At 48.7% G+C, this 19,604-nt stretch overlaps 2 protein-coding genes across 4 annotated transcripts in view; both read right to left on the bottom strand.

Annotated features, from left to right (window-relative positions):
• The window catches only part of ARF1 (ADP ribosylation factor 1), a 442,994-nt gene that overhangs the window by 192,945 nt on the left and 230,445 nt on the right, over positions 1–19,604 (bottom strand). The window lies entirely within an intron of this gene.
• SNAP47 (synaptosome associated protein 47) overlaps positions 1–19,604 on the bottom strand; it is a 43,550-nt gene that overhangs the window by 4,918 nt on the left and 19,028 nt on the right. For all 3 annotated transcript variants that reach the window (XR_009551509.1, XM_060197414.1, XM_007535070.3), the window contains one exon: positions 14,494–14,615. Coding sequence is in view for 2 of the 3 variants with exons in the window: in XM_060197414.1 (XP_060053397.1) it covers positions 14,494–14,615 (122 nt within the window). In the remaining variant the exon portion in view is untranslated. The remainder of the gene's footprint in view (positions 1–14,493; positions 14,616–19,604) is intronic.

The following is a 19,604-nucleotide window of genomic DNA, read 5'->3' as shown; positions in this document are numbered from 1 at the left end:
AAGAGGGGAGGAGGAGACAGAGAGGGAGAGAGAAAGGGAAACACTTGCAGGACTGCTTCACCACTCATGAAGTTTCCCCCTGTAGGTGGGAACTGGGGACTTGAACCCAGGTCCTTGTGCATGATAACATATGCAATCAAGTGGGTGAGCCACCACCTGGCCCCCTTTCCATCATTCTTATGACACTTAAGAGGAGTTGATCATGTAGATTTGTTTGTAGTAAGCCAGTGAAGATGTGGGTTGCTGTCATCACCCAGGAACCCAGAGCCTGCCCTGAAGCTCTGCTCTGGGTTTAGGTCTCAGCTCTGCCCTTTTGGTGCTGACCTCAGAGGGAGAAGTTAGCCCCCCTCCCATTTCCAACTTAAAGTTCACCCTGCTGGGCAGGTGACAGCCACTGTGGAACTCTTGTAGGCAGTATCCAGCAGACTAGCATAGAGAGGAACCCGGGTTCTGGTGTCCAGGCCTTGCACCCTTCCCACTTGCCAATCACTGTGTTTGTGTCCCAATTTCACACCCAAACAAAAAAATAAGACATAGAAAGAAAAGCAGGGGCTGGGCTATAGCTCAGTGGCAGCAGGTGCAACTGGCAGGCATGAAGCCCAGGGCTCAATCCTCCTCCCAAACAAAAGCAAAATGGAAAGAAAAGCGACCCCCTTCTCCTTGTCTACAAGCCTGAAGTATTTCACACATCGATGCAAAAAGTAGGACGAAGCCCAGAGTAATGGCCCAGGGAGACAGTGCGAGTCCCAAACACCAGCCCACAGCCTCCTGCACAGGCCGGACCTGGCTCTGGACATGGCGGACACCCTGGATGTGGACGTGACGGGTGGCGACACCACAGGCACTCAGGAGTGCCACAAAACCACAGTGAGCGTGACTCTGCCGGGGGAAGACATGCTGAGGGTGGAGGGCCCACCCGAGTAAGCCGGCAGCTGGCCGGGAGCCCTCACCCCGTTTCTGTGACTCATGTCATCCTTCATATAGTCTCACGAAGTAATAAGAGCAGCCGTTTTATTGCAATTCTACTGAGACCAATCGCATTGTGAAATGTTGCTTTAACTACATACTTACTGAGCCTGGGCTTAAAATTTTAATATCCTCAAGCTGACAACAAAAAGGAATGACTTTAAGAGAAATCTTAATGACCAACTACTTGCAATAAACGTTAATGCCTCTTTCAGGGAACGTTTCAGATCGCTGGTTAGGTCAAGAGAAAGGAGGTGCAGGATCTGAATCATCCAGCGGAAAACTTGGTGCCCTGTTTACTAATTCCCAGCGGATCGACCCACCTTACATCTGCTCTGAGTCCTTTGTCCTGGGGGTCGAGGAGATGAATGTGACCAGTGACCAGATGGGGCAAAACCCCGTCCTTAAGTACCTCCGTGTTTGATCTGGTAACGGAGCAAGCACAACACACAGGTCACCCTCCATAGGCCTCCACAAGCTCTGGGTCATGCAGGTGGCCCGGGACAGTGGTGAAAAGACTGTCCTGGGAAGACAGCCCACCTCAGGGAGCTCCTCTGCGCCCTGTGTGGTGTCTCAGGTCACGGGAAAGCAGTTTGGCTTCGGAGTTGCAGATTCCTGCCCACAGCTGGGGGTGGGTGTGTGTGTCTCAGGCCTCATGTCTGAGCTGCTTCGTCCGATTAACAAGAAACAGATAAAGGCAGCGAGGTGGCCAGGATAGAGGACAGGAGGAGAAGACCAACTCCTTCTCAGGAGCGGCGGGGCTCAGATGAGATCACAAATGTGAACAAGCTGTGAAAACTATAAAGTGCTGCAGAAGGTGGCTGCCGCCAAGTCTTCGAACCTCGGCCTGAGCAGCCCAGCACCGCGCCCGCCTCACAGAGGGACATGGAGGTGAGGAGGGTAGATGTCACCCGTGGGGACACCTAAGGCCACAACAGAGGTGGGACGCACCCCATCTCACAATCAAACATAGATGGTTGTGGTGCTCTTTTGTCAGCAGAGATTAGCACAGATTCAGATTCCGGCCAGGCGTAGACACCACCTTGCTGCGCCCTCTGGGAGCTGGTGGAAACTCCATCAGCTGAGTCACTTCCAAAACTGGATGGAGCTCTGGAAAGTATACTGTGGGGTCAGTTGGCTCTGGAGGGGATGGGCTGGATGACCTCATACAGTAGGTCTCTTCCATCTCTTATTCCTATGATCTCATATGGCTGATGCCCAAAGCAGCTAAAAAAAAAAAAAAAAAAAAAAATCTCACAGCTCACCGCTGCGTCAGGCAGGTCCTTTTGTGCCACTTTGTCTGGTCAGTCCTTCTTTCCTTACTCACCTCCACTGTCTGTGTAACAACAAGGCTGTTTTACCACCACCTCAGGCAGGCTGGATTGTCTGAATATGACACTCTGTCCCTCTCCTGCTGACTCCATGCGGCTTTCTCTTGACTAGTGTCCCACTCAGCGGCCGTGAGATATGGCTAGGTTTCTCTCAGGACCACCAGGCTCCACACCACCAATGATCAACAATGTTGACAGTTCACCAGGGCACCATGCGCTTCCTGTGCGCAGACCACTCTTGCGCTCTGTCCAGGTAACGGCAGTGTGTGTGACTCAGAGCAGAAAGCAAACTGTACACTCGAAGCTGAACCAGTGCCTGCCAGGTAAGCATAGCTGGTGTAGCTGTGGTACCTTTTCGTCTACTTTCCTCCCGCCCAACGTCTATACACTCTCACAGGAAGAACACTTAGGAGTGCGCCTGTAGTTTTGTTTTCTGTTCTTCCAACTCGTAGCTGTCCTAATTAAAGCTGAGAGTTTAACAGAAGCTCTGCAATGTGCCCTCTTTTGTGTTAATCCCCAGTTTAATTCTGTTTCCCAATGAGGCCTAGAAAGAGAGCAACTTGAGCTCCTGGTACAGTTCCCAGGCCAGCTTGGACATCACCACCGCTTGGACAACAGATGCCACCTCACCAGGACAGTGAGAGAAAGCACGTTATGTCCCTTAGAAATGGCAGAAGGGTCTCTAGGGATTGGCAGGCCACCCACACATGCCGGGAGGCATGTTCTGGCTCTTATAGGACAAATATTCGATGAGTTAAGGCTCATAGTCATTAAAATCTGTTTGAGAGAGAAAGGCCAGAGCACCACTCTGCCACTATGGTGCCAGAGATGAAGATCAAAGTTGGGGTCTCGTGCATGCAAGGCATGTGCCCAACTGCTGAGCCACCCCTGACGCCCTCCATATAGTCATTTTAAATTCCCATCAGGGTTACCACTGGGGCTTGCTGCCTGCACTATGAATCCACTGCTCCTGGAGGCCATTTTTACTTAAAAAAAAAAAAATTCTTTTTAATTAGGACAAAGAGAAATTGAGAGGAGAGAGGGAGATAGAGGAGAATGAGAGACAACTACAGACCTGCTTTGCCACTTGTAAAGCTACCCCCTGCAGGTGGGAAGTGGGGGCTTGAACTCGGGGCTCCCAGCATGGCTCAACAGGGTGCCGCCATTTTCAATTTTCTAACACTCTCATTTCACAATATAGTAAGTGCAATTTCAACAGTATATTTATGTAACCCAATCAACTCAAAATAATGTCATTTTATCACACACACACACACATACACACACACACACACACACACACACACACACACATATTTTGCCTCCAGGGTTATTGCTGGGATCGGTGTCCACACTACAAATCTACTGCTCCTGGAGGCTATTTTTTCCCATGTTGTTGCCCTTGTTGTTATTGTTGCTACTGCTGCTATTGTTGTATAGGACAGAGAGAAATTGAGAGAGGTGAGGGAGACAGGGAGGGGGAGAGAAATATGGACACCTGCAGACCTGCCCCACTGCCTGTGAAGCGACTCCCCTGCAGGTGGGGAGCCGGGGGCTCAAACTGGGATCCTCATGCCAGTTCTTGCACTTTGTGCCATATACACTTAGCCTGCCCCCCTATTTTTATATTTTCTTTTCTTTATTGGGGGATTAATGGTTTACAGTTGACAGCAAAACACAACAGTTACTAATGTCATTTCGACATGAAACCAATATCTAGATCATGAATGCTGTAGTGTGTACTATTCTCTTCTGTGAAGGCCTCAAGGGCTGGCGAGCCTGTTATAGAAGGACATCACCTGGGGCCAGGGAGGTAGCTCACTTGGGCAGTGTGCTGTTTTGCTATGAGTGATCCAGGTTTGAGCCCAGCTTCCACCACTCTGAAGGACGCTTGGACGGGGGGCAGCAGTGAGAACCCCTCCACCTGAGTCTGAGTTGAAGCAGCACAGGAGGGAGAGGCTCACAAAAGCTCACTCGGGGACCCAGAACAGCTGACACACTACAGAGGCTGATCTGCTCACTGACCGACCAGACTGTCTGAACAAGGGCTCGTCCCCTTGCAACTCTGTGATCTGGACTAAGTCCCAGCGATATGGTGGTCTTGAGAACAGCACTTGCTCCGCGAAGTCTAGTGTGACTCTGGGTCTGCCTGTCGAAGCTGAACGTGAAGTGCCAACTACAGCCATAGGTAGACACTTATAGCTCCTTAGTCTGCAAAGAAAAAGACTCTACAAGCCTTCAAGCTACAAGGACCTCTGGAATACAGTCCGGTGTCTTTTTCCGTTGAGAAAGGGATTGAATTAATTAAATGGCATCGTGTGCATTCCATATAACATGGGATGGAAAGAATGGAGACTATGAAGTCTGGCCAAACCTTAAACACAGTTGTTACTTCTGTGGCCCAGGATGACAAGCTGTCTAGTCACTGATGTCAAAGGCTGCCAGCCTCTGAAATATCAACGGCCTTCAGGGATGAGGCTTCGCTGGGCTCTGTGCCAAAGACTAGGCTCAGTGAATTCTCCCCCAAACCCCATTTCACTAGTCAATAAACCTGGTGGTTTACATACAGAGAGATCACATGATTGAAAGTGCACTGTGGCAGCCTGGGAGGTGACACACTGGCTAGAGCACTGGGCTTGAAAATGTGAGGTCCTATGTTTAATTTTTCTTTTTTTTCTTCATTATCTTTATTTATTGGATGGAGACAGCCAGAAATTGAGTGGTAGGGGGAGACAGAGAGATACCTGCAGCCCTGCTTCACCACTCATGAAGCTTTTTCCTTGCAGGTGGGTTCTGGGGGCTTGAATCTGAGCCCGTGCACTGTAACATGTGAGCTCAACCAGGCATACCACCACCTGGCCCCCTAAATTTAATTTCCATCATCGCGTGTGCCACTGTGATGCTGTGGTTCTTTCTCTCCTCCCCTACCTCGTCTCATGCTAATAAATGAATAAATGTTTTTTTTAAAAAGTTTAGGAGAACTGAACTCTTATAAACTCCAAAGAAGTACGTTGAACAGATGAGTGTGGGTCTGGGTGACATAAAGACACACGTGCAAGTATGGTCCAGGAGTGACACTGGAGCGGAACCACAGAAACGCTGAGAACTTTTCAGTGAAGCCAGGGGTGGGGGCCTCAGGCTGGGTCTTGGACCCAACTCATCAGCCTCAGGGACTGGGAAGGGGCGGCCAAGATGACTCAGGCAGGAAGTGGGAGGTACCCTGTGGAACAAAGACACGCAAACATCCCTGGTGTCCAGGACAGAGCTCCTGTCCTCTCAAGACGAAGAGCTTTTGGCTGCAGTCACACCTGATGGCCTCCATCCCCACAAACATAGCAGCTCCCTCCACCCTGCTTCCTGGAAAACTGACACAGAGCAGATATAAGCCATTTCTGTTTCCTAATCATTTCCACGGTGTTCAGAAAAACAAAATATAGATGATGGGAAAACAGGCCACGAGAAGCGGAGTAGGTACAAAGAGTACCAGAACAGGTGTGCTTAACCGTGTGTGCCTCCCTCCCCTGGCTCTGAGACCCTGACATCTGGGCTCTGCCTCACTGCATCCCTGAGGCCTGGGAAAGGCCTGCTATGTACAAGTACAGGCACCTGATGTTTCCAGAATGTCTGCAGTAATGCTGGCTGTGGCTTCAGCTTAAGGAGTCTGAAAAAGAGAACTATCTTTTTACTCTCCCTCATAATAAAACCCCAGAACTCAGAGCATGGCTATATTAACATTAAGTACCCAAAGTGAATTTGGAATTAGCTAGACTGTCTGCCCTGATCTTGCTATTAAGCTGACTCACTGAAAAACTGTGAATTTTCTTGCAGTGAGAAATTAGCAACCATTTAAGAACAGAGCTGGGATAAATCAAGCTGTCTACAACTCCAAATAGCTCTACCAGTTGGGGCTATTAATATGCTATAGAGAAGGTAAAGAGGGGAAAACTGGCTTCTAGCACAGGCAAAGCTCTGGAGGCTGTAAAGAACATTCTAGGCTACAATCTGTCACATTCAGCACTCACAGACCACCCCTGCGTCCCACCCCATCCCCTCCACTGCATTCCGTGAGGCCCCAAGGATCTGTGGACAGCGGGGGAGGGCACAGGTTCATTTCTGAGGAGGCTCTGCTGGGGGTCCCCTGCTCAGACCCCCTCAGACCCTTTCTTAGTGCAGAGCAATGTGTATAACCTGCCCCGCACAGCAGGCTCTTGGCGCTGGGTGAGATTCAGAGGGACTTTACAGCTAGCAGAACTCCATTCTTCAGACATCTGACCCCTTCACCCAATGGCCTCCAGCTATAAATGACTCAGTGGTCACAGGCTAAGCCTGGTTCCTCTCACTCAGGTAGGTGAGTACCTCCCAGGACTAGAGGCCGCCTCTTGGGAACTGACCAATATCAGACCCTGAATTGTGCTTCTCATGGCCAGAACCAGGTTTTCCAGAGAGCAATGAATTCCTACTAAATGCAATAATCAATTGGGTGGAAGCTGACCTTACATGTGAAGGACAGCACCTTGTAGTGTCACCTCGAAAAGCAAGACAAGGGTCACAGTCTATCGGGACCCTGTGACACTGGTGGGAGTTTGCTGGGTGCAAGTTCACTGTCGCTTCACTGATATGAGTCTTCCCATCACCACTCCCCTGCTCAATGCAAAGACTGGACAGACTGGATGCTGCCCCCAGCCGTGTGGTCAGCTGTCACCTAGCATGGCATTCCCCTGGTAAAATCTGACTTCCTGGACTGGACCCCAAACTGCCTGACACTTTCTAAACATGAAAAGTTGGTAAGAAAATCTTGATAATGGATAGACTCACCAGATGAAAGGTGAATTAAAAAAAAAAAAAAAAACAGGACTTGAGGGGCTGGGCGGTGTGCACCCAGTTAAGGACACCCATAACTGTGTGCCAAGGATCCAGGTTTGAGCCCCTGCTCCCCACTTGCAGTGGGAGAGCTTCATGAGTGGTGAAGCAGGTCTACAGGTGTATTTCTCCCTCTCTATCTCCCACTCCTTTCTCAATTTCTGTCTTGTCAAACAAAATAGAAGGAGAAAAAAAAAAAAAAAGGCCACCAGGAGCAGCAGTGCATTCGTAGTGACAACACAGAGCCCCAGGAATAAACCTGATGGCAATAAAAACAAGGGAATAAATAAAATAATAATAAAAAAGAACAAGAAAAGAAACAGGATTTGAACAACACTGTGAACCAGTTTGATCCTAACAGTCATGTGTACAAGGTTCCATCCTCAAATAGCACTATGCACAGTCTTCTCAAGAGCAAAGAAAATAGTTTCTGGACACTTTGTGTAGGTAGGTAACTAAACAAGCTTCAACACGTGTTAACAAACTGAGCTGCATCTCTGGTCACAGTGGAACGAAGCTTGGAATTTGGGAAGCTAGAAAAGTCACAAATACGTGGGAATCAAGCAACACACCCAGAGATGACCAATATGCCAAAAAAGAAGGAAAATGAGTCAAATTTGAGACAAGTGAAAACATAATATGCTGCTGACTCCAAGTACATCTATGGGCAGTGGAGTTTTTGACAAAGGTGCCAAGACTACTCAATAGAGAAAGAAGAGTCTGTTGAGCAAATGCCCTTTCCCTAGGACAACTGGATATCATCTGCTCACTGAAGAATGAAACCGGACCCTTACACCACGCTTCAGATACAAAACGTTAACTCAAAAATGGATCTGTGACTCTTCAAAAACATAAGGGTCAAATTTCATACCTTTGGTTTGGCAATGGATTCTTAGATAAGACATTAGCAGGAAACCATGTAAATGGACTCCATCGAAATCTAAAATGTCCACATATTCACAGCATTACACGGAATCTGATTGACCTTTATGCCTGGATGTCAGAAGAGCCTAAATTATTAAAACCTCCCAAATAGTAGGAGGGTTCTTGTTATCCGTGAGTTCCTAGAAACCACCTGAGTTTATGTGAACAGGTGACACAAGGTAAACCCCTTGGTGGTTTTGAGATGGAAGGTGGCCATACTGGAAAGACAATCCATGGGCCTTTGGTTTCCAGGGAGGGGAAGGGGATGGTGACTGAGTTAAGTCCACCCAAATGAAACCTTAATGAGGCTCTGGATACCTGAGGTTGAGCAGAGTGACTTGGTTGTTGCCAGGAGGGCGACATGCCAGTTCCATGCGGGGAGGGCAGGGAAGCCCTTCTGGACCTTGATCTCCATGGATCTCTTCATCGGACCCCTCCTGACTCACATCCTGAGTTACAATCAAAGTCAGTGTTTTCTTCAGTTGTGTGGGTTATTACAGTAGATCATGGGGGCCTCCCAGACTGGCTGCCAGCTGGTCAGAAGAGTGAATGGGCCGGGGCCCCTAATGAGGCTGCTGTGTCAAGGAGAGGCACACCCGTTGGGTATGAGGCATTTGAATCTGTGAGGTGTGTGTTAACAATGGGTGGTCAGTGCCAAAAATGAATGGCTGGTGTCAGACATAACCAAGAAAGCCCCAAGCAAACCACAGGTTGGGACAGGCATTTACAAAATCACGTGTCTGATAAGGCAAATCTTGCAAAGTGCAGATCTAAAAGTGTAAGGAACTTCTGCAACTTAACAAACCAAAAGACAAACAACCCAATTCAAAATAGAAAAAGAACTTGAGTAGTCAATTCTCCAAAGACATACATGTGGACAGTAAGAACATGAGAAGATGCTTCAGTCACAAAGTGAAATGCAAATCCAAACAAAGAGATACCCACCCCTTCACATCCACCAGAAGGGCTATTATAATGATAGTAAAAAAAAAAAAAAAAACAACCAATTTTTTTAAAATATGGTTTTTAAAATTTATTTATCTATTATTGAATGGAGACAGAGAAATTGAGAGAGGAGGGGGTGATAGAGAGGGAGAGAGACAGAGAGATACCTGCAGCCCTGCTTCACCACTCGTGAAGCTTTCCCCCTGCAGGTGGGAAAACAATTTTTTTTTTTTAAAGAAAAGCAGGTGTTGATGAGAATGTGAAAAATTAAAACCCTAGTACACTGCTAGTGGAAATATAAAATAGTACAGCTACTATGGAAATCAGGCAGTTTATCAAAAAGATAAATATAAAGTTATCATGTGACTGAGCAATTGCACTCCTAGGAGTCTACCCCAAGAAAATGAAAGCAGGGCATTAAACAGATAACTTGCTCCTCATGTTGACTATAGCAGGTGACAGGACAAACACGAGGTGGTCAAGCCATCTGAAGGAAATATAATTCAGTTATAAAAAGTGCTAGTTCAAGTTCCTATACTGCTCAGGCTTCAGAACAATACACCAAGTGACAGAAAGACCATTATTCCATTTATGATAGGTTCCTAGATTAGGCATATCATCGCCACAAAGAGGTGTCTAGAGAATAGGAAGGGGGATGACAGGTGGAGTTGTTGGCTCTTGATCAGTTTCTGTTGGGGTGATATTTTACCAGCTGATAAAAGAGGTTAGGCAGTAATGGCAGTAACTGCACATTTTAAATGCTACACTTACACCCTTTACATTGACCACAATAAAAAAAATACAGCTGTAACATGTATTACTTCTCATGGCTTGGCATTCAATGATCAAACAATGAAATATTTAATTTTCAAGACTCGAGGCTCAGTCAAATATTAACCCCCAAAATGGCAAAATATTCTGAGGGTGAAACAAGTTACATCCCTAGTCCAGGTAGTGTTGTTTGCCTGCCTGTTTACTGCTCCTCAGAGTAGCTCACTGAGGAGCTGGCACTTTCTGGAAACCGTCTCCACTCCAGAGCTCAGAGTTCCTTTTCTGGAAGCTGCCTCCAACCCCAACCCCAATTTTTTTCTTTTTGGGGGGAGGGCAGGGCAGTGGAAGACAGAATGCTCTGCAAGGCTCATCTGCACGTGCATGTGTGTCAGAAAGACTGATACCCCCCGCGCACACACACACACAGCCACACGGCTCAGGCCTTCATGTAGCTTCTGGGAGTGGAAGCCAGAGCTGGGATCAGCTGTCTTTGTCATTCAAGAGCTCCAGAGGACACACAGCCACGTGCCTGGACAGGCCCTCCCCTCTGAACCACAGACAACATGGGGCCTCCCTCTGAAAAGCTGCTGTGCAGAAGAGCTGGCCGCCCGGGGCCATCTCAGAGGGTGCAGGGAAGAGGCACATGAAACTAGAGCAGGCGGGGTGGGGCAGGGGGTGGGGTGCCGCATGTCTGTCTCCTGTCTGTCAGAGCCGTCCTCATGGTTACCACTGACCTAGTTAACCAGCAGAGCACACAGGAAAACCATGAGTGGCACTCTGCTCTGAGCTTTCAGTTCATTGTGGCGGTTTCTGCAGTGGATGATGGGTACTTGGGAGATGCTCCATGTTAAGGTGCTTTCCTGAGGTGGAGACTGAGACTTGAGGAGCCAGCAGGCAGGGCCAGGAGAAGCCCTGACTCCCCAGTTCCTTGCTCAGGGCTCCTCTTAGGACGCATGTCCTCTTACCGAAATGCCAATTGTGTGTGGCCATCAGCCATTACTAGGTACCTTTTCCTGATTACTCAACCCCTTCTTATGGTTAAACATTTAGAAATGACATAGGATATGATGTCAGGAACATTTATTAATAATTCACAAAGTAACAGATATTGCAATAAGCGGCCTGGCTTATTGCTAATATCTAGACCCGGTATCCAGGCCATAAATAGAAACAGCATTATAAAACTGCCCCCACAACCCTGGAAACACCTTCTGACTGTGCCCTCCAGTAGTACATCGAAGAGTCTAGAAGGGGTTCAAAGAAAGCACAGGGGAGCAAGAGAAACTGAAGGATCTGTGTGAACCCCCCCAACCCCAGATTATCACACTACTCCTTGCTCCAAACCTTTCATGATTCCAAAGTGCTTCACTCCACTGGCCTGCAGTAAGACCCCAATGGGCCCTATATAGACTCTTCTCTTTCCCTGAGTGTCAGCATGCCTCCCTTGCTCCTCTAAGGCCCTTCAGGATAGGAGGTGCATGGCCTGGCCTTTCTTTATACCCGAGGGCTCACTAAGCAAGCACCCTGCTCCTAAGTGGTGGCAGTTCTGGAACAAGCATTCCTGGAGAGTGAGTGGCCAGGCCCGTGGCCATGGTTGATGAGAAGTGTCAGATGCACCACTCAATTACCCTGTGTGGACACCTATCCCGGGAAATGCAGATTCTGTCTCTCCAAATGGACAGTTAATGCGCAGAAGCCAGGGATAAACATTCACTGGCTCTGACACTTCCTTGGAGCTGAGGATCACTCACTGGGCAAACGCTCTTATGTAGATTAGCTATGTGAGAAATAACTGACTTTTCTTCTTGACTAAGGGAGGAGACAGTTGAATTAAGACAAGTTTAAATTAGAAATTCCAGAGAGCAGAGAAGAGAGGGAAGGAGGCCAGGCAGGGAGCAAGCCAGTGAAGATGATTTCTAAAGCAGAAAGAATGACAATGGAACAGAAAAAGAACCCAGCCACTGACCAACTGTTCTGATGAAGGGACTTCTGGACTAACACACAGCAGAGCCAATCAACTTGGATTTTCATTTCACTTGGTCTTATTTTTTGCCTCCAGGCTGGAGCCTGCACTACGAATCCATTGCTCTTGTGGCCATTTTTTCAATTTTTTGGATAGGACAGAAAGAAATTGAGAGGGGAGGGGGAGATAGAGAGGGAGAGAAAGACACCTGCAGACCTGCTTCACTGCTTGTGAAGTGACCCCCCCCCCCCCACAGGTGAGGAGGTGGAGAGGTGGGGAGCTAGGGGCTCGAACTGGGATCCTTGAGCTTCGCACTATGTGCACTTAATGTAGTGTGCCACCGGGCCCCCTTCTTTTACTTCTTGTGGTTCTTGTTTATAGAACTCTTTCCCCCAGTAGGCAGGCTCTATACCTTCTCTGATTCTTCTAAGTGAAAGTCAGGAAGTATGACCTAGGATCCCCACTAACCCACCCCACAATCCACACACAATGCAACAGGCCACCGTGTAAGCCCTTTTCCGGGAACGAGAAGACGCACCCAGAACCAGGCCCCCCTCCACCGCTGTTCCGGCTGCCGCTCTGGCAGGGCTTGCAGGGCGTCCCCACACCTGGCTTAGGCCTGCCCCTGGCCTGCGTCTGCTCAACCACAAGACCAGACCGCACGAGGCTTTCATCTGGTTCCCGCTGGGGGAAGACACCAGACACAGGACAAAACAGAGAAATGGAGATTAAGAGATTTTGAATTTATCTTCCAGAAAACTGCAACACCCTGAGGCCAAAGCCAAACTGCCATTGCCTTTATCTTCCCCCAAGCCCGAGGCAAATCCCTGGTAGTCATAGGCTCAGTCAACAAAAGCACAGTGGTGTCAGGACAGGCAAAGTCTGGAGCATCAGACATGAGAAATGATTCAAGGGACTCTGCCAAACCCACCCCAGAGACTCCAGTTGCTCTCCCGGCTCCTCCACCACGTGCTCTCTCGTAGCTGGACGGTGGGCTATGCAGCAGACAGGACCTGACCGCAGCCACATGGCTCCGGGCCTGGCACACTCACTCAGCGCGGCTGTCCCCTAGTGAAAACACAGCGAATCTTCTCTCTCAGCACTCCCGGCTGCAGTTTAAATCACCAGGACACATTTCCACATAATGATTTTAATAGCATTTGCAACAAAAACCACAGCTGAAAGGAGGGGGATTTTCTTGCATTTTTGTTTTCCCCAGAAATTTAACTCATTCCTGCTTATGCTGAAGCCTCAGCTGCATGGCTAGGAATTCTTGCCTAAATAGAAAACATGTGTTTTTCCTTCAAAAGAAATGAAAGAGAAAAGATGAGAAAAAAGAAAAAGAAAGAGAGAGAAGCAGAGGGAGAGGGAGAAGAAGAGGGAGAGGGAGAAGGAGAGGGAGAGGAAGGAGAGAGATATCCTCTCTGGTGAAACTAGGTTCTCCTTGCAGGGAAGGAGGGTGACTGGCACCCAGCCCTTGCCCCTCCTGTGGCGGCTCTTCCCAACCCACCACTCAGGGTGACCACTTCCTCCTCTCCGAACCAGCATCCTGACTCATGGCGCCTACTGCTCCCAGCAGACACCACAGGGCTAACTGACACATGGTCCCGGCGAGGATGGCTGCGGAGTCTTACTCTTCTCATAAATGGTGGTGCCGTCATGCTAATCTTCCCCACCCCATCATGGCTTTGAGGGGAAAGCCACATTTCCTCTGGTGGTAGGGTAGGTGCTTGACATTGTCAAACTATGTGACCACCACCAGGATTCACAGGTAAAAGTCCACACTGGCCACCAACAAGTCTAGCCCAAACACAGTGCCCATGGGAAAGGACATCTCAGTGACAGACCCCTTCTTAAGAGGCTGGGGGCTCCTAAGTCCTACTCACCCAAGGCCCATGAGCTCGCATCTGCTCTTGGGAAAAGGGGTATGTCTGCTTTTTTTTGAGGGGGTGGGAGGTGGGTAGGGCTTCTGCCACTTCAAAGCAAAGCAGATCGGCAGAGTTCTGGGGCAATAAGCTCATCAGAAGGAGCCACCCGAACCCTGAAGAATGTACAGCTGCATCTGGAAAGCGACACTCTTGGGTGCTATTCTGAAAGTGACTGTTTTAGAAGGGGAAGGAAAAGCAACAGCCATACTGGAGAACACCCCCCCCCCCGCCCCCGCAAAAGAAAACAAACAAACAAATTGTTGAGCATACAGAAGAACATGTCTATGTGAACAATGAAAGTAAGACTTCATTTAAGAACAAGGTCAAAGAAATACAGCCTTACTGTATGCATGGATGGAAGGGAATGGTGATGACCAATGGGAGGCTCTCCCAAATGGCGTCAGAGTCTGAATGTGATGGGGCTTCTTAAGCCACAAACCAACATGGAGCATCTGGGTAAAGGTGGGCTGCTCACCCCCACCCCCCAGTCAGTATTCTCTCATGGGGAAAGTGAGGCAGAGAGCTACCAACTGCAAAATCACAACAGAACAACTTACTTTTCTTCTTTCTTCAAACATGTAGCAAAAGAAAATAAAGACAGGGACTGAAAATGGAGCATGGCCTTTCCTCTCTTCCCTCCAGCTACAAGGTGCCAAGCAATGAAGGCAGATAGATATCCTGACAGACCCTTGCCTTGAAAGGCAGGCATAAAGCAGGGGATGTGGTTCAGGCAGGAAGAACAAGGTGCCGAAAAAAGAAGCTGGAACACCACACTGGTGTTGACAGGACCCCAAATGCAAGTTACCTGTCTCAGCTCCTGAGCTTCTGCCTCAGAGATGAGTGGCTCAGTGACCTGCAGTTGAAGCGATTTGCCTTCCTGGCTCCCCAAAGGCTCCCCGTGTAGGGCTCGGTCCATCAGCCCCGACGCTGGAATGGAAAGTCACATAGGAAGGTCATCTTCTGGAAGGTGTAAGAACATTCAGAGACTTGCAGAGCGGTTCTTTGGGCCCAGAGATGTGTTTTCATGTGCTTGGTCTGCAGCCTCTGTTGATGCTGGGGCAGGTGTAGGTGTGTGTGTGTGTGTATGTGTGTTCGTGTTCACCTTCTAACTCCAGTCTGCAGCCTCTATTGATGTTAGGGCAGAGGTGTGTGTGTGTGTGTGTGTGTGTGTGTGTGTGTGTGTGTGTGTATTTTCGTGTTCACCTTCTAACTCCAGTCTGCAGCCTCTGTTGATGTTGAGGCAGAGGTAGGGGTGTGTGTGTGTGTGTGTGTGTGTGTTTACCTTCTAACTCCCATCTGGGGCTTCTTCCTTACCCCACAGTGGTCATAGTCTACTATAGAACTATAGGTGGCCAGGATCCTGTTCTCGGAAGTGTTTTTAGACTAATGACTTGGACTAATGATATACCACCTGTTGAGCCTGGGCGCAAGCACAAGAAACACACCCCTAGTTAGGGCAGTCCCACCCAGGGGTGCTGCAGTCCTAGATGACACAGAAGGCGGCAAGTGGGGTGGCTGAGTGCCCCAAGGTGAGGCAGAATGCTGCCCTGTGGCTTCCTCAGCAGGGCGCTGCCCTTGAGCCCCAGGGCTGCACCAATACCTGTGCGGGGAATTCCCAAGAGCCAAAGGGTAGCCCTGCAACAGAGGGTGCTAGTCATGCCACTCAGGCCCCTCCCAGGGTGTGCCACCTGTCCTTTATTTGAAGAGCCAGCTCTCCCTGCAGCCCTGGCACTCTGGGGCCCAGATAAAAGCACCAACTACAGTCTGTCACCGTCGTTCTTCTCTGCCTCACAAGGTCACATCCAACACAGAGCAGCGGCCCTGTGCACTTCCAGATGTGTGGGGGAGCAGATGTGTCCTGTCTGAGAACCAGCATCAGCACCAGACTCTTGGAGTTGCTTTTTTTTTACATGCTACAATTTTTATTTGTGATTTACAAAACCATAAGATAACAGGGGTGTAAATTCACACTGTTCCTGCCACCAGAGTTTTGTGTCCCTATTCCCTCCACTGGAAACTGCAGTAGTTCTCCTAAGTTCACAGATATGGGTAGACTATTATTTCTTTTATTTTTTAATCTTTTTAAAATTATTTATTTAAGAAAGGAGACATTAACAAAACTGTAGGATAAGAGGGATACAGCTCCACACAGTTCCCACAACCCAATCTCCATATCCCCCCCCCCCCCATAGCTTTCCCATTCTCTATCTCTCTGGGAGTATGGATCCAGGGTCATTGTGGGTTGCAGGAGGTGGGAGGTCTGGCTTCTGGACTATTATTTCTATAACTATCCATCTAAATTTATATATATATGTTTTACCTTTTTTTTTTTTCCCCTATGGCCTTGAATTCTCTTCCTTTCTAAGTCACACGTACACCTATTACTACTTCTGAGGGTCCTTCCTTATTTCCTCTTCTCTCTCAGGGTCCTAATGGAATTAGAGTTCAGAACCCTCTGGTCATGTTCTGCTAATATTGAAGTATTTGTTTGTTTTCCCTAGCACAGTAAGGGATATGGGAGCCAATAGGTGACCCTGGTCCTGCCAAGGACCCTAGTGATGCCCAGCCAGGGAAAGGAGGAAGAGGAGGAGGAGGAGGAGGAGGAGGAGGAGGAAAAAGAAGGCCCATAGGATAAGCTGCTCCTGTGCCTGAGAAGCAGAAGCCCAGCCCGTCACCTTCAGGACACGCCAGCTGCACAAGCCTCCTCCCTCCATCTTCAAAACACACACAAATACATCCCCTTTGTTCTTTTTCTTTTTCTTTGCCTCCAGGGTTATTGCTGGGTCTACATGCCTGCACCACGAATCCACTGCTTCTGAAGGCTATTTTTTTCCCCCTTTTGTTGCCCTTATTGTTTTATCATTGTTGTGGTTATTATTGTTGTTATTGATGTCACTGTTCTTAGAACAGAGAGAAATGGAGAGAGGAGGGAAAGACAGAGAGGAGAGAAAGATAAACACCTGCAGACCTGCTTCACCGCTTATGAAGCGATTCCCCTGCAGGTGGGGAGCTGGGCACTCGAACCGGGATCCTTACAATGCTACTGCCCAAACCCCCCCCCCCCCCACATACACACTTTGTTCTTAATATTCCTTAAGAGCACCTGGCTGAGCAAAGGGCCTTAGGGGTAAGGGGGATGTGTGGGATGGAATGAAGACAAGAAAGCTGGTTTCTTGGGGTCCCAGTGAGAACCAGACCTAGGCTAGATAGGAGCCAGTCAATGGAGAAAGACTTTCATGTAAAGACTTGAAAAGGATGCCCTGCCACCGGGAGGCACCCCTCACCCCACATCCCTCTCTTTTGGGCAGGTAGGTCCCATGCCAGAACCCTCTCTCCCACTAACTGTGAGTTAGTTTGGGCAACATGCCCTACAAAGAACCACCACAGGCAACTCAGAAGTCTGAGCAAGTCTCACAGAACAAAACCTTCCCAGGCAGCAGGGACTCAGACATCTTCCTTTCCATCTATGCTCTTAAAAAAAGACATGGAGGCTGGAGAGTTCACCTGGCTCGGGCCCTAGCATATCACATGGAAGTGCCACAGCTGGGGGGAAGTTCTGGTCGTTTCTCTTTCTATCTGAAAAAGATGTCCCAGAGCAATGCAATTATGTGTGTATTGTATGAGGCCCTAGTGATATCGAAATAAAATGAAATAAATTTTAAAAAGCTGTATTCTAGACAAAGTCCCACCCTACTTCAACACCCTAAGAGTGTATTAACGAGCACAGATCTTTGCATAGCATGGCTTGTTCTTATCTGAATTGTTGCTCACTGAGGAGTCACATAACGGACAGCAGTTTCCCCAATAGTTAGCAACAGAATGTGCTCAGAACCTGGCTGGACAACACACCAGCAAAACCAGAAGATGTTCTACTAGTTATTATTAGCCTGACGCAAAGACCAGTGGTGGCGTGATGTTTAAACATCATCAGCAGTAGCGAGGTGGCAAAAGCAAACGCCTTGCTTCTGCTCAAGTGGTTTTGAGGCCTAGAGACAGAAACCCACTCCCCACAGGAGGCATTTCCCAGTCTGTCCCATCCAGTCACTCTGGTCTGGCCTCCTCTGCAGCCCATCTGCTCATGCTGCTCAGATGGGGATCCCCTAGCACCAAATTTGGTGGCAAGTCCTCTACCTGGTCCTGCCAGCAACTTGCCCTCATACTGTTCTGCTACCACCTCCACAGTCACCCCTTCGATACAAACAGTGGTATGTGTCTCACTGCTACTTCTTTTTTTCCAGCATCTTCTCAAGTTGAATTCTCCCCCTTCTAGCATCTCTGAGCACCAGGTACAGGCGGGGACACATCTATCCCAGGGCTAGACTCCGTCAGAGCCACACTGCTTTCCACTTCAGTGCCTGACACCATGTTACAAAGACACATGCACTACTTTTGCATGCTTGACAAGAGCTTTCCTTAAACCACCAAGAAGTCAAAACAGCCCCCCCACCACGTGCTAAGAGTTGAGCTGCTGACTCAGTTGTTGCCATGCTTTGAATTATCTTCTGAGAAGTTTGGTGCAGTGTGGAGTGGTTTTACTTTCTAAAGTCATTAGTTATCAGCTCAGTTAAACAAAATAAGAACAAGTTGTTCAAGCTACAAGGGAGCTTGCAGCTGATTTCATTTTCTGGGAATGAGGAGGGGGGGGCTGAGCAAGGGCTGAACTTAGGACAGTCCTGGGACAGGACATCAGGCTCCCATATCCCAGACTCTGAGCTCCCCAACCTGAGTGCAGGCTGAGAGCTAGGACCACCAAGACCCGACAGGAGAATGACAGAAGAATCACTCCACACCTGTCTGGTCTTGGATAGTTTCTTCAGGGTCTGCTGGTGGTTATGGCAGTGCCCACACCCTTATGACCATGTAGAGTCCCTCAGCTGCCGGTGAGCTACCCGCACCTAGGGCTAGATAGAGCTTGATCACCTCAAGAGATAGTCTCAACTGATGAGCTTCTGTGTGTGTGTGTGTGTGTGTGTGTGTGTGTGTGTGTGTGTGAGAGAGAGAGAGAGAGAGAGAGAGATAAATAAGTCTTTAACTACCACCCATCCTCTTCAAAAAAAAAAAAAAAGCATGGGCCTTGCTGCTGATGTGATGAGGAGGCTACCTGCCCTGAAGGTAACTAGTCACCCTGAAGTTCATGAGACAACAACATGAGATAAAGGTCAATGGGGTGGTCCGGGAGGTGGCACAGTGGATAAAGTGTGGGACTCTCACGCATGAGGTCTTGAGATAGATCCCTGGCAGCACATGTACCAGAATGATATCTAGATTGTTCCTCTCCCCCCTCTTATCCCTCTTGTAAATAAATAAATAAAGAAAGTAAATGGTCAATGGGAGTGGGTAGTGGTGGTGAAGGGTAGGTGGGGACTCTACAAACACCCAGCCAGACCCCTGAATCTGTCACAGTTCAGAGGAGCCCCAGGAGACACAACTAAGGTCCCACGGGATCCTAGAACAGAAGGTAGCGTCTGGGCACAGGTGAGTAAAGCATGGCCTGGGGGGTGGCGTGGGTGAGGCACTGGACTCTCAAGCAGGAAGTCCCGAGTTTGTTCTCTGGCACCACATGTGCCAGACTATTGCTCTGATTCTCTCTTTCTCAAATAATTAAATGGACGTCAGTGAATATCAGTGTATCAGTGCAAGTTCAACATGACAGTGACTATAAATGACACCCATGAGAGGTGGCAGCAGTGGGGGAAACAAGGCATGGAGACATAGGAATTCTGGGTACTATCTTCACAACTTATTCTGTGACTCTGAAACTACCCCAAAATAAAAGCCTTATTGAAGCTCTGCAGAAAAACAGTCACTTGCAACTGCTCCTTCCTGAGGAAGCTGTCCCTGTTTCACTCCTGGTGCCCGAAGCCCAGGAGACCCTCACCCTAGCCACTCCTTCCACCCCAAGCTCTCATCCTCTGC

The sequence above is a fragment of the Erinaceus europaeus genome, chromosome 9, assembly GCF_950295315.1.
Source record: "Erinaceus europaeus chromosome 9, mEriEur2.1, whole genome shotgun sequence".
Classification (NCBI taxonomy): Eukaryota; Metazoa; Chordata; class Mammalia; order Eulipotyphla; family Erinaceidae; genus Erinaceus; species Erinaceus europaeus.
The sequence above is the reverse complement of the archived record's forward strand: the minus strand, read 5'-3'. Positions and strand labels throughout refer to the sequence as shown.